Source organism: Poecilia reticulata, chromosome 20, assembly GCF_904066995.2.
Source record: "Poecilia reticulata chromosome 20, P_reticulata-male-v2, whole genome shotgun sequence".
NCBI lineage: Eukaryota > Metazoa > Chordata > Actinopteri > Cyprinodontiformes > Poeciliidae > Poecilia > Poecilia reticulata.
Genome location: NC_088849.1, coordinates 25,751,104 through 25,766,016, shown reverse-complemented (window position 1 = coordinate 25,766,016; position 14,913 = coordinate 25,751,104). Strand labels below are relative to the sequence as shown.

The following is a 14,913-nucleotide window of genomic DNA, read 5'->3' as shown; positions in this document are numbered from 1 at the left end:
GAATCACAGAGTTGAAACTGTTTAAGGTGACAAGAACAACCAAATCAGGTTGAGCTGATTAAGATAGATCTGAACCGGATCTGAACCGGATCTGAACTGGATCTGAACCGGATCTGAACCGGATCTGATCTGAACTGGATCTGATCTGATCTGAACCGGATCTGAGATCTGAACTGGATCTGATCTGGATCTGAACTGGATCTGATCTGAACTGGATCTGAACCGGATCTGAACTGGATCTGAACCGGATCTGAACTGGATCTGAACCGGATCTGATCTGAACTGGATCTGAACTGGATCTGATCTGGATCTGAACTGGATCTGATCTGAACCGGATCTGAACCGGATCTGAACCGGATCTGAACTGGATCTGAACCGGATCTGAACTGGATCTGAACTGGATCTGATCTGAACCGGATCTGAACTGGATCTGAACTGGATCTGATCTGAACTGGATCTGAACTGAACCGGATCTGAACCGGATCTGAACCGGATCTGAACTGGATCTGAACTGGATCTGAACCGGATCTGAACTGGATCTGAACTGGATCTGAACTGGATCTGAACCGGATCTGAACTGGATCTGAACTGGATCTGAACTGGATCTGAACCAGATCTGAACTGGATCTGAACCGGATCTGAACTGGATCTGAACTGGATCTGGATCTGAACCGGATCTGAACTGGATCTGAACTGGATCTGAACTGGATCTGAACTGGATCTGAACCGGATCTGATCTGAACTGGATCTGAACTGGATCTGATCTGAACCGGATCTGAACTGGATCTGATCTGAACTGGATCTGAACTGGATCTGTTATAAAGGCCTTTTATGGATATTTTCTCCCAAAGGAGGAGATTCCAGTACAGAATCAGAATTTCATAAAAATAAAAAAAACTGACATACTAAAAGTATGAAAAGTTTGTTTCATACTTTTAATACTTACATTTCACACCTCCTTAAAGGTTATTATTTTCAAAAGGTCCTAAATCAAATGAGACTCACTGGATTCTAGTTTATTGAATATGATTGATGATGAAATCAACGATGCATTTAAAGTTCAGAAACCTGTTTAGTTCACATTGAGTTTCCTGTTATTTAAGACTAGAAATAGAAATGTCCATTACTGTCCCACAGAGGAAAATTCAAATTCAACATGCATGTTAGAGAAAACAGACTGTGCAGTCACTGCCAGTTAAAATAGCTTTTTCTCTTCAGATTCAAATTAATGTGTAATTGTTCAAACAGCTGCAGGAATATTAGCTGAAATGGTCAAACCGCTGCAGACACACACACACACACACACACACACACACACACACACACACACACACACACACAGGGAGACTTTATACAGACTAGTTAACCTGACAGGCTTTTTTCTTTTACTGTGGGAGGAAGCCGGAGCACCCGGAGAGAACCCACGCATGCAGACTCAGGACCTTCTTGCTGCAAGGCAACTGCCACTGTGCAGCCCCCTAACAATTGAACCCTTTTTGTTTGAATTGACCAAACAATTTGCAAATTGGAAATTGCAATTCCAGACTGTTTGGACAGTCTGTCCAGTCTGTCCAAACGTCTGAACAGACTGGACGTTTGTCCAGTCTGTGTTGCCCTGAGACAGACTGGGTCACCAGTCTATCTCAGGGCAGACTGACTGGACAGACACAGACTGGACAAACGTCCATACACACACACACACACACACACAGGGAGACTTTATACAAACCATTAACCTGACAGGCTTTTTTCTTTTACTGAGGGAGGAAGCCGGAGTACCCGGAGAGAACCCACGCATGCAGACTCAGGACCTTCTTGCTGCAAGGACGTTTGTCCAGTCTGTGTTGCCCTGAGACAGACTGGGTCACCAGTCTATCTCAGGGCAGACTGACTGGACAGACACAGACTGGACAAACGTCCATACACACACACACACACACACACAGGGAGACTTTATACAAACCATTAACCTGACAGGCTTTTTTCTTTTACTGAGGGAGGAAGCCGGAGTACCCGGAGAGAACCCACGCATGCAGACTCAGGACCTTCTTGCTGCAAGGCAACTGCCACTGTGCAGCCCCCTAACAATTGAACCCTTTTTGTTTGAATTGACCAAACAATTGTGCAAATTAGAAGTACATAACCAGTCGCCAGTCTGTCTCAGGGTAAACAGTAAACCCCAACATACATTTGTATTATAAGCTTGCATACAAATAAGAAAATGATCTATTGGGAGTTGAAAGTCTTGCCTATAGATGTCCAGAAACGTTGGATGAGGCTGGGTTTCTTGGCTTTTTTTACTATTTTCTTTTTGCAGATGGAAATTAATGCCTTGTCTACCACTGAACTGTTTAAACCCAACAGTAAGAAAATGTCTTTTCTTGAGCAGCCTATTTTTTTGGAGACTTCTCTCAGGATGTCTTTGCTGAGACTGGTCAGTTTACTTTGAAAATCCTTCAGGTCCTGCTCCTTGACCTCGGCCCAGATTTTCTCAGACAACCTCTCTGTGATTGTTTGGAGGTGTCTGTACTTGCAGGTTATTTTTGATTTTGTTATGGCCTTGGTAACAATTGCACTAACAAGCAGCATGATGGATGACTGCTGCTCCTTTTCTGGGTCTGAACCCTCCTGCTCTGCATCAACTAACTGTCTCCCTTTTGAGAGGGTTGATGCCTCTGACACGACGTTTTCCACTGTTGAAACTGTTGTTGAATCCTCTTCATCTCTGTAAAATCGGTTTTCAGTTGTTGGAAGAGCATCCAATGAATCATCTGGGCTCTCTAAACGGTGTTGGTCATAGATTGACTTTTTCACTTCCGTGATCTTTGGTAGCACGTCAAAGATAAAGTCTTCCGTCATTTCCAAATGTGACTCCTTTTCCTTAAGTTGAGTCGTCTTTGTCAGATCTGAAAACTCTTGAGAAATAAAGTCATCCACCATCTTTAAATCTGATTCCCTCTCATTAGAGATCAAATCATTTGCATTGGTGATATTTGAAAGTTCCTCCAAAATGAATTCATCCACCATCTTCAAGTCTGATTCCTGATTTTCAGAAACCAGATTTCTGTCACACGTCTCGTCTGTTGCCTCCTCAGAGTCTAATTTCTCCACAGCCTGGAAATGACCAACATCAGAGCCGGCACCTGGGTGGTCTTTTTTCCGTTGCAGGTATCCAGCAATTTCTGGTTCTGTCTCACTATTTTCTTCAAAGTAAATCTGTAATAATTCCTCTATCAGCCGGAGTGCATGTGGAAAGATGGAATCCACGGCCTCCGACCAAGACAAGCGGACCACAGAAGTATCCTGATCGTGCGTGGACCAGACAGCGCTCAACGATTCTTTGACATATTTAATGAATAATTCATTGAAACTGTCAAAGCTCATGGGATGAATCTTCCCTGTAATCGCAAAGAGGTCTGAGAATGATGTTAGCAGCACATTGCCCAAGATCGTGTCCACATCTTGGGATCTGATGTCCTGTTTAGGGATATTGCAGAGAATAAAGGTGTAACATTTATCCAGTAACTTCAACAGCAGATGCTTCAAGTTGGACTTTGTGTCGCAATCAGGTTTCCCCATGGCCAAATCCATTATCCGATTCAATGAAAAGGACAAAAGAAACTCTTCCATCATCGGTGTGATCATGTCCTCAGTTAATGCAAGAGGCTTTGGATTCTTTAAGTGGCTCATAGCTTCTTGGATTTGCAATGGAAGGTAAAGCAAAATTTCGTTTAAATCGCAAACTATCTCAGTCTCTCACCAAACTTCAACTGTCTCTCACAAAGAAAGCGGCAGAAGAAAAGACAAAATACTCAGAAAACTCTGTGATGTCATAAAGGACCAGATTCCATCCAAGAACGTTGCGTCAGCTCAGCAACCGTTGCTAGGTGCCACCAGCTGTGTGCAGCTCAGAGAAATAAAGTCTAATTTAAAGGGGGGAAAGTGAAAGTTAACATGTTTTAGAGGCTCTGAGGCTGAGAAGGACTCCTCCACTCACTGAATACTTCCACTCTTTGAATGATGTAGCGCAAAAAAAAGATTTAAGTGCTTGACTGAGACAGGACTCACAAGCATTGTTTTCAGATTACTTCAACAACCGAACTTACTACAAACGATCCAGAAAATGGATCATTTGCGATTCTACGCAATTGAGGCCGCAATTTTCACTCATCACCTGCTGCTCCGCCTAATCGTCATGTTTCACATCATGTGTTGATTTTTTCACTGTTCAGCGTCAGATTCTCTTTTTTTATGCCATAATTCACATCTAGTTCGTCGCTCCGTTTTATGTCCCGCTTCTCCTGTTTCAGAGTTTTGCGCAATGTGAGCGTCTTTTTTTAACCCCCTAAGATGCAGGGCGGTCGGGAAGCGTATTGATGGGGAAAAGGCAGACTGACATAAACCTTTTAAAACAACGGAAACAATTTCTGCATTCTGATTATTGAAATTTAAAAGTGCTGTGTTGTTCTATCACCCCGTTTCATACCGGACCACTTACAGCTCCGTGTTAACGCTATAAAATGAACGCTCTCTATCGTGGCATCACCCATGGAGGGATTTCTTTATTTAAATTGGTTCATTTTTCAGAGGGATACACAGTGAGGGTGTCGTGATTTTAGCTACCAGTAGCAGGAGAACGGAGCTGCACCAAGAAGCTAACAGAAGCTACAAACACTGAATAGAAGAAGAGCTGCCATCGATACAGTTGCAGCCAAGCATGATTTAATGTTACACAATACAGTTTTACTAAGTTGCTCACAGTCTAAACTGGCCTTGTTGTGCATTTATGGTGCAAAATTTACCTTTGACCAAACGCCCCCCAAAGGCATCCCAGCGCCCCCCTTTAGTAAAGATGTCCGCTAGCGCCCCCTGCCGTCCTCTGAACGCAACCTGGGGGGCGGTACCGCCCACGTTGAGAACCGCTACTCTGAAACCTGAAAAACATCCCAACTTCAGAAGATGAGCTTTAACCTAACAGAGCTCTGCGGTTCCTCCTGTCAGTATGAGAGTCAGGGTGAGGAGGCGCCATGTTAGGAAGAGAAGCTGCAGGATCTTCAGGTTACTGATTATCCCTCTGTCTGGACACATGATCAATAGAACCAGTTTAAAAACTAAAATGAATGGTTATATGCCCGACATGGAAACCTGGGATGCACTCTGTACCCACAAGAAAGGTTACTTTAAATACTTTTAATGGTAGATGGCAAGTTAAGTTAATTTACCTTACTAATACCAACACTACAAAAGTATAAGTAAGTTGGGCCTGATCAGGAGATTCTAAATTCGGGGGAGCCCAGGTGTGAGCAACAGAGGAGAGCACACAATGTATATAAAAAAATTAGAATTTAATATAAACATTTGTGGAATCACATTGTACAAATAAACAAAAATTGCGCGCTTTTTTAAAAATAACCCAGTCTTTTTGATGTCTGTCAAATGCTCTTTCAAAGTTTGTTTAGTCTTTCCAATGTGTTTGAAATATTTTTTTATGTTTCACGGCTGGTGACCAGTCGGGTCAGTGTGTACCAGTTCACTCGGTCCTCTGGGCCGGGGCTCGCCATCCAAGTTCTTGTAAAGGTGATCTTGATGTCTCTGGGCACGATGCTTCAAAAGTGCACCATAGAAAAAAAACCTGATCTGGAAGAAGGTCAAAGTAAAGCATCTTAAAATTCAGGACGCTAATATCAATAAAGCTTAAGCAACAATTCAAATTTCAAACTAAAAGTGCCAAACTACATTTATAACACTAAATGTAACATTCAAAATGTGGATTAGAAACCCGCATTAACTGACCTACAGAGAACAGAAAGTTCCTAAGTAATAAGAACACATCACAGCAGCATCACATTAACAACGTTGAAATATTAAAACGTGCTAATAGAAAAAGAAGTAAATTTACATGGAAAAAATACAACATACACAATAATAATGATATAAAGTTTACAATTTTATTTTTTATTGCATTTGAACAGTTATCAGGTATTTTAGCCAATTTTTAGCGAATTTACTGGGCCAACGGCTGAGCGCGTGCGATTACTCACCGATGCTTCAATGCTATATGACTACCGGGGATTTTTCCGGACGTCAGCTGCTAGAAGCTGTTTATTAAAAAAAAACCAGATTCACTATTTTGAATTATGAATTCTGCGATACTAATTTAACATTGTCTTACCAATTTCCAGGATTCTTCAAAGAATTTAACGCGATCTTCTAGGAAATTTACGGGACAACCGTCAGCTCTCAGCTCTCACGAGAGTTAAACGCAATCTGAGCTGAATCTCAGCGCTGCAGTTAAAGGGGCGGGACAATCAACCTGATTGGCTGATGTGAAATCAGACGGTGCCAGTTATTGGTTGTTTGAACTGTCACTTAAAGCAATCACTAAAGGGATATTTCACAGGTTTAAAAGATTTTTAGCACTTTATTTTATCAATATTTATGAAAATATTTACAAACATTTTTTTTAAACTTTATTACTTTTTAATCTCGTTGTAGAATAAGATATTAAATCAACATCTATTCATTTTACTTGTGTTTTTAACTCTGGGTTACAACTCCATGCCATGATGTTCAGGATTTAATAATGGCATCTCAAGGTGTCAACATTGCAGATGGTGGGCTGAAGGAAATACAGCTTTATTTTGTAGCAATTCAAGCGCTACCCAGCTTTTATCGCTTCAAAATTTAATCAGCACAGAAACTCCAAAGCACAAAAAGAAGCTATATATACATGCAACACATGCATTTTTTTATTTTTTTTGTCATAGTACCCCGAATAATTTAAAATTACTTTCACCCCTTTATGATTCTGCAGTCTACCAGGTGCTGAGGAGGAAGGATCTGTGATAATGTGACAGACAATGTGCATGTAGGATGCAGCAGTGTGTCACTGAAGGAGCTCTGCAGCTCAGCAGCAGCTTCATGCATGAGATGAAGACAATGTCCATCAGTGTTTTAGCTACTGTAGCCACAGTAACAGTTATTTAAAATATTAAAAATATCTGCTTGATTAGTGGAATGGAATTAAATGAAGAAACATATTTCATATTATCATATTTTTCAAGAGTCGTTTATTTTCTAACGTTATTTTTGATATTTAAAATGAAGCTGGTAGTGTGAATCACTAAAGAGAATACCTGTTAAAGAATAAAAATAGACGTAAACGTGTAATGCAGGTAAATAGACGAAGTAAAACGTGGGTTAGCTCGCTAGAGGTGCCTGGCAGACTTTACTGAGGGCACACAAACCACAAACCCATCGTTGCGTAGCGGCGCGTCAATGCGTCAGTTTAACGTGAACGTGATGACGTACGAACCTGGAAGCAGTTGTGTTTTTGTCCGCTGTTTGGCATCGCATCGTCCTCCAGAGAAAGTCTGTCATTTTCGTCCTGTTTCTGTTGTGTTCGTGTCTCAGTCCGGACCCAGAAAGCGGTTCCGCTGTGAGCTCAGACTCCATCATGCTCTCACCGAGGTTGGTCCCGATTTGAACCGGGTTTTAACGCTTCCGCTGCGGATTCCTAACTACTTCACAGGGCGGAGTGACTCTCTGGCCTGATTGCAGCGAAATAAACTGGATGTAACGCAGATTATTTATCTAATTTCTGGGTTTAATGATGACATATTTCTGTAAAAAGAAGTCAGTAAAGTGCGACACCAGAACCGAGCCCAGCAGTTCAAACAAACCTCAACTTATTATCCTGCTTTCAGAAACACTCGGTCCATAAAATAACTTCTTTACTCTCATTTTTCTACTCGCTCCCTGCTGGTGTCTGCAGAGGTTCACATTTTTACACTTCAATGAAACAAATTTAACTCCAGTAAATACAAAATGTATTTTTAAATCTACCCAGAACAGCCTGCATCTATCTGTGAGTTATAGTCTTGTATTTTTCCCGTTGCTCCAGGTTCCGGTCTCTGAGCCGAGCTGCCTCCCTGACCTGCAGGTCGCTCTGCTCGGCTGCAGCATCCAGACCAGGCCGGGCGCCCGACATGGCCGAGGGTCAGGCTGCAAACACAGATCCTCCTTATAAATCACATTTCCCAAAGAACTGGTGAAACTGTTGCTTTGTAAACTATAAACGGTGAAAGTTATCGCTGCTCTGCTGCTTTTATACTTCAGAATTAATTTTAGGTTGATAAAATTGTACATTTTAAGCATCAATTTATATTTGTTGACCATCATTGATTGGAAACTATCAAATTTTCACATAAATAAAACAATTATGAGTGACTGTGTCATTCAATAAAACTGCACTTCTATTTACATGAAGTAAATAGACAAAAACTATATATAAATTTTTAAATGTATGCTATAATTAAGTGACTAATAGCAAAATAAATGTTGAAATAATTACGTTAAATTATATTCTATATAAGAAATGTTCACATTTCTCTATTAAAAATTATTCCATATTTGCTTGTCTTCATAATTTACTCTCATTAAATTGATTCTGGCATCTGATTGGTTAAGCTTCACACAGACTTAACAGCAGACCAATCCGCTCGTCTTTAGCAGAATAAGCTCCGCCCACTGAGTCTAATGTTAAAGCCTGAATATCAATTAATGATTTACAGCAACAGAAAAGTGTTTTAAATGTTATTAATGGTTATAACAACATAGTAATGATAATAATATGCTTTTAGCTTATTTATTTTTTCAATTATATAATAATTTAAATAACGAGTAAATATTTGTAAATACTGAATTATTGTATATTTATCTGGTTTTGTTCTACAGATCAGATAAATTCTCTAACATTTCCCTCCATCCCTACTGAGATGAAGTAAAAATGAATTTTAGTTGTTTTTAGTTTCTGCTCTTTAGATGTTTAATGAGTTTTTATCTTGTTTTCTTTTCTGCAGGAAATCCACTTTTACACGTTTCAAATGGTAAATTTAAACCAATCCTAACTACCTGAACCACAGAAGTTTAATTCAAGTCGCTTTAATTTTACTCTTAATTCCTTCTGCTTGTTTTTATTCCATTTTCCTGAAACTCGTCTGATTTCAGGGCTGCATTTTAACCGCAGCGTCTCTTTAATTCCTCTTTCTGCAGCGTTTTAACCTGTTTTTCTCCTTCCTCTCTGTAGTTTGTAGTTTCTTCTTGTCTGGCTGGTTTAGTGGAGAAACAGTGAAATCTTCTGCAGTCCTTCACTCCTCCTCTTCCTCCTCCTCCTCTTCCTCCTCCTCCTCATCGTCGCTCTGGGAAACATAAATCTGACTGTTTTCTCTTGTTTCAGTGCGAAACAGGCTGAGGGAAATAGTTGGAGCTTCGACAAACTGGAGGTAAATAATAATAATAGATCCAGTTTTAACTGGTTGATACTGAAATCTGGTTTTCTTTGAGATAATTATGTTTTATTTTTCCTAAAAACACATTAAGAAGTAAAAATGTGCTGCAAGTAGCAACGTATATCTGATTTTATGAGTCAATAAAAGCTACGTGTTGCTATTTGATGCTTTTATGGAAAATATACAATATTCTTTTTCTGTTGTTTTTGTCTTAGGTTTTTATAATATTGTCAAAAATATATAATTCATGTTTTTTGTGTTTCTGTTAAGAAACTAAATATTTAAAAATTTGGATTTAAATTATTTAGATTAGATGTAAAAATAAGTTTTTAATTAAGAGAAAAGGAAACTTTCTGTATAATTATTTCTTTTATCTGCAACGTCTCAGTTCGTCTTTTCAATTTTCTTGAAATAAAGAATGAAACGTTGCGCCCCGTCTTCTGTTTCCCCGTCGTCATAGCGACCACCAGCAGGCCATGGCGGAGCGCGTGTCCCTGGCGTCCATGTTGGCCAGGTCTCAGAGCGAGCTTCCCGCCAGGCGGATGAAGGACAGCTTCCTGGAGGTTCACCTTCCTCTGGGCTCGGAGCCGGAGCTCCGGGAGAAATACCTGACCTACCACAACACCGTCAGGTAACGCAGCGCCCTGACCCCACTTCCTGCTGTTCCCCCTCTGACCTCTGACCTCTGTGACTCTGATCAGGTTTGGAAGGATCCTGGAGGACCTGGACAGCCTGGCAGGTAAAAATAAACAATAATAAATATTAAATATTTGGTTTGATCAGAGACGCTGAAACGTTTCCTCCTCTTCCTCAGTCCTCATTTCTTACTCCCACACCTACAACTCGACCCTGAAGCGCTCGCCGCTCTCCATCGTCACGGCGCTGGTGGATAAGATCGGTACGAGTCGGCGGTACCGCCCGAGACTCTGCTGGTTCTGTCGGGTCGGGTTCTGACGTTTGGTTTTCATGTTGCAGACATGAGGCAACATGTCATCTACCCCGACTGCGACATCAAGTTCACAGGTCAGGTGACCTGGGTCGGGAGGTCGTCCATCGAGGCCAAGATGCACATGTCACAGGTGAACGCTGACCGACCCGGTTCTGATCTGGTTCTGATCCGGTTCTGATCTGGTTCTGGTCCGGTTCTTACCCGGTTCTGATCCGGTTCTGGTCTGGTTCTGATCCGGTTCTGGTCCGGTTCTGATCCGGCGGTTCTGATCCGGTTTTGGTCTGGTTCTGATCCGGTTTTGGTCCGGCTCTGGTCCGGTTCTGATCCGGTTCTGGTCTGGTTCTGATCCGGTTCTGGTCCGGTTCTGGTCCGGTTCTGATCCGGTTTTGGTCTGGTTCTGATCCGGTTTTGGTCCGGCTCTGGTCCGGTTCTGATCCGGTTCTCCAGGCTCCTTTTTTAAACTTTTGACTGCTTTTCTGGGCTCTGACAGAAAAAATGAGTAAATTTTTACCAAAAAATATCAGAAATTGTTTAGAAAAAAAAGTGTAAAATCAAAACATTTTCTAGAAAACAGTCAGAAATAGACATTTTAATTCTAGCAAATTTGCAACTTTTCAACTCAAAATTTTTTCACTGTTTCTGAAATTAAACTCACGATTTTTTAGAAAATTTGCAAATTATCCAATTCAGAAATTTTCTTGTTTCTTGGAGACAATTTCTGAGATTAATGTCAAAATTTTGACATTTTTTCTCTTGCAAATTTTGACTTTTTCAACTGAGTTTTTTTGGGGGAAATTTACTCGTCTTTTCTTTTTCATATTTATCTTCGATGGCCCTAATGTGGCGTGGAGGAATCATGAAGAAAAAAAAGATTTTATGGTTGTTAGAAAGTGTAAGACGTTGTTTCTGCTCCTGCAGTACCGGGACGGAGCGTACGCCCCGGTTCTGGACGCTACGTTTGTCATGGTGGCCCGAGATCCGGGCAACAAGAGGTACCGACCCAACAGCTGCTCTGCTTCCAATATACACACTAAACCTCTTAAAAGCTGTTGATAATAAAGCTCAGAAGTGTCAAATTCCTGCTACAGTTAGCATCATTAGCTCGACTTTGCTTTTTTATGCCATTTGATTTTTACCAATTTCAGCCAATCTGGATGAAGCAGATCATCACTGTAACCTTATAAAGTCTTAAATTTATGCATCAAAAATTTAAATTAAATTTGTTAATCTAAGGTCTTAAAGTTTAGGATTTATTTATTTTATCCTGTCATTTTATTCTCAGACATTTTCATTGTGTTCTCACTTCTTCCAAACCAATAAAGTTTTTAAAACTAAAAATAATAATAATAAATTGTCTCAAACTTTCCCCTGAAAACCTCCAAGATTAATCCCAAAATTTCCAAGTTTTTTTTCCCAACAAAAACAAAACAATTTTCTGCCTCTTAAAACAAAAGTATAAATCTTCCCCTAATCCAGCTGATTGTTTTTTCTGCTTCCTGTTTCCAGAGCAGCGTTTGTGAATCCGCTGGCGCCTGAAGGTCCGGAGGAAGAGAAACTCCTGCAGGAAGGAGAAGGTGTGAATCCTGCAGGTGACGTCCTGACCGGCTGGACGAACCAACTCTCACCCCGCTCTCTTCTTCTTCTTCTGTCCAGCTAATAAATCCCGTCGTGTGGAGCTGAGCACGGCGTCGCTGCTGAAAGTCGCTCCTACAGACGAAGAGCGGAAAATCATCCATGATCTGTTCCTCAACACCCTCGATGCAAAGTAGGACCAGACGTTTCTCTCCTGACTTCATCTTGAACATTTTATCTTTATTTTATTTGTTCTTCACATCGTTTACATCCGGTTTCAGCACAGTTAGTTTCCGCAGCAGAGTTTTGCCTCCCAACTCCATCTGGATGGAAGATGCTAAGCTGAAAGGTCTGGAGATCTGCCACCCTCAGGTGAGACACGACTCATGAACAACAGGTGGGAAAATGGCCCATTTTAACTTTATGTTTATGTTAAAAAACACACTTTGGTTTTTTCTCAATGTCTGTCATGAACATGCAATGTTACCACAACTGTTTTATTTGCTAAATGCCAGAAAAAATTTCTAAAAGAAATTCTCAGATTCTGATGTTTAATTTGATATTTCTCTGAATTTTGGACGCATTTAGAGCAGGTGTTACGTCTGGCTCAGGGTCGGAACAGCAGGGGTGTACAAACTTTTTACTACATGGGCCAAAACTAACATCCACAAACAAGATTTTTTTATTATTATTACCTACTCAACAATAAATTAAGCAGGAACTATTTTAATTAAACAAATACTCAGAATTTTTTGTAGATCCAAAACTTAAAATAATTTTTCCTTGTTAAAGAATCCAGTTTTTTTTTTTTTCATTTCTCAGGAATAAAAACAAGATTTAGGCCAGTTTTTATTTGAAAAAGTTGTTTTTAGCCAACTTTTAAAAAGCAGATTTGGCTGCATCAGGCACTTTAGAGAACAAGATGTGGTCCTGGTTGCTATGGCAACAGTCGGAAAGCTTTATTGAATTGTGGTAAGGGGACTGTAAAAAATCAGTCCAGGGTCCACAAATGGCCCCCGCCCCCCACTTTGAACACCCTTTGATTGAGAGACTAGAGATAATCCAGAGTTAAAGCTTGAAAGGTTCAGTCTGGATTAGCTTGTTTGTGTTTTGGTCCCGAGCAGCAGAGGAACATCTTCAACAGGATTTTCGGAGGTTTCCTCATGAGGAAAGCCTACGAGTTGGGCTGGGCCAACGCCTGCTCCTTCGGGTGAGAGCCGGACCGGAATCAGGCCCGAGAGCCGGTGAGTTCAGGCCTGACGCTGTGCTCTCTGTGCTGCAGAGGGTGTCGGCCCAGTCTGGTGGCCGTGGACGATATTCTGTTCCAGAAACCCGTGGAGATCGGATCGCTGCTGATGCTCTCATCGCAGGTCAGACACACGAGGGTCCGGATCAATCCTGGGTTTTCAATAACCTGCAAGGATTTAAAAACTTAACGAGGTCGTTGATTAAATCTGCGTTTAAATGAGGCCCATTAATATTAACAACAAGAAAAGCATGAAAACAAGAACTTCTCATTTTTAGGTCAACAACAAAATATTACCAAGTTTGTTTGTTTTTTTGCTTAGTTTCTAACGTTAATATTTTAGTTCACTTGAAATGAGATGAAACTAAGTTACAAGTAACGTTTCATCAAGATGTAGAAGTTTGTTTTAAGTCAATAATTCCTTAAAATGGCTGTAAAAATATCAGTTCAACTGTTATTTAATTGAATTAAGACATTTTCCCATATTTAATTAAAATAATCCACCAGTGGAACTAGAACTTTTTCTACAACATGAAGGAACTATTGACCTAAAATGACCTCCTGCATCTTGATGAAATGTTATTGTAAGTTTTCATACTTTCAGCATTAGAAACAAGACAAAATACAAAAAGATTTTGTGGTTTTACAGTGCAGAACCTCAAACTGTCTTTCAACAAAAGCAGCATAAAAATCTACATTCATGTTGCTTTTTATGTCAGGGGCTTGTTCAGGATTTAAACACCTTAGATATATCATTGGCCATCCCTGTAAAGCATAATTGTACGTTTATTGCAAAGTTTCCACAGGAAAGGTGAAAAACGTTGGGTATGTGTTGCCAACTCTCACCTGCAGGTGACGATGTTGATCTGCCTCCGTCTGGCTTGATGTGACGTTAAAGTTTGTCTTCAATATTATTAGCAACAAAAATGGAGCTATTTTAGTTCCTCAAAGAATAAAAATGTGTGTCATTTTTTTCCATTATTCTTCTATTTGCAGATTTTGGAATAGATTTGAGCATCACTTAAATCACTTAAATCAGTGATTTCATTGCAGATAAATCTTAATAAATGAGTCGTAATTATTCAGTTTTTGCTCCTGTTTCAGGTCTGTTACACCCAGGGGAAGTACATCCAGGTCAGAGTTCACAGCGAGGTGTTTGACCCGCTGACCCAGCAGCACAGCACCACCAACATCTTCCACTACACCTTCGCTTCGGACCGCGACGTTCCCAGCATCGTTCCCCGGACGTACGGAGGTGAGCCGGTTCTGGCTCTGGTTCTGGTTCTACGGGCCGCTTCGCCACGGATCTGACTGGAGTTTGTTTGTTTTCCAGAGTCGATGCTCTACCTGGACGGGAAAAGACACTTTAACCAAACCGTGGAGTCCTGATGGGTCGGAAACGAGCCGCAGGAAGCTTTCATGTCAAACAACGAATGAGATTAAAATACTTCACGCCAAAGTTCTACAAACGTTTACGCTTTTCGTTAGTATTTTTTTATAAACCAAAACATTTGGTGGCTGGAGCGTCTCACCTCATAACTATCATGAATCGTCTACATGCTGTTACATTTATCATGCTAAACTGACTCGTTGACACCCAGATCTCTGTTTCTGCCTCCATGGAATAAATTTATATTTGGCTCAATTACAGTCGTTCCTGTTTTCATTTTCATCTTAACGACCAGTTTCTTTACTTCAGATGGTTAAAATCACATTATTGTGACATTTCTGCTAAATTAAAACTAAGCTGTCATTTTGTTTTATTTTTTATAAAATTTTCCTTTTAATCTTTTTACTTTTGATTGGTAGTTTGTGAACTACCAATCAAAACTAGTTTGTTTTGTACATTTTCATCA

The 14,913-nt window shown here is 40.4% G+C and overlaps 1 protein-coding gene and 1 long non-coding RNA gene across 3 annotated transcripts; one reads left to right on the top strand and one right to left on the bottom strand.

Moving 5' to 3' along the window:
- Positions 1 to 5,330: 5,330 nt before the first annotated feature.
- LOC108165692 (uncharacterized) lies at positions 5,331 to 6,404 on the bottom strand. Its single transcript, XR_001776016.2, has 3 exons — positions 6,173 to 6,404; positions 6,042 to 6,098; positions 5,331 to 5,637 (listed from the first exon to the last, which is right to left on the bottom strand). It is a non-coding gene; the product is annotated as an uncharacterized LOC108165692 (long non-coding RNA).
- A 905-nt stretch (positions 6,405 to 7,309) lies between these two features.
- On the top strand, positions 7,310 to 14,702 carry acot9.1 (acyl-CoA thioesterase 9, tandem duplicate 1). 2 transcript variants are annotated; one of them, XM_008396893.3, is made up of 16 exons: positions 7,310 to 7,470; positions 7,904 to 7,998; positions 8,862 to 8,888; positions 9,239 to 9,284; positions 9,751 to 9,921; positions 9,992 to 10,029; positions 10,105 to 10,188; positions 10,266 to 10,369; positions 11,158 to 11,231; positions 11,746 to 11,813; positions 11,893 to 12,004; positions 12,093 to 12,183; positions 12,936 to 13,021; positions 13,094 to 13,181; positions 14,162 to 14,312; positions 14,391 to 14,702. In XM_008396893.3, exons 1-16 carry the CDS (start codon positions 7,457 to 7,459, stop codon positions 14,444 to 14,446), a joined length of 1,305 nt encoding a protein of 434 aa, XP_008395115.2. In that variant the 5' UTR covers positions 7,310 to 7,456; the 3' UTR covers positions 14,447 to 14,702. The 2 variants fall into 2 exon arrangements, with proteins under 2 accessions (XP_008395115.2, XP_081458001.1); XM_081601875.1 differs by lacking the exon at positions 8,862 to 8,888.
- Positions 14,703 to 14,913: the final 211 nt, after the last annotated feature.

Excerpts from the sequence above, each read along its gene's own strand:
- acot9.1 (XM_008396893.3), top strand. Across the intron at positions 13,022-13,093 it reads GCCAACGCCTGCTCCTTCGG|AGGGTGTCGGCCCAGTCTGG; the intron begins GTGAGAGCCGGA and ends TCTGTGCTGCAG. Across the intron at positions 13,182-14,161 it reads TGCTGATGCTCTCATCGCAG|GTCTGTTACACCCAGGGGAA; the intron begins GTCAGACACACG and ends CTCCTGTTTCAG.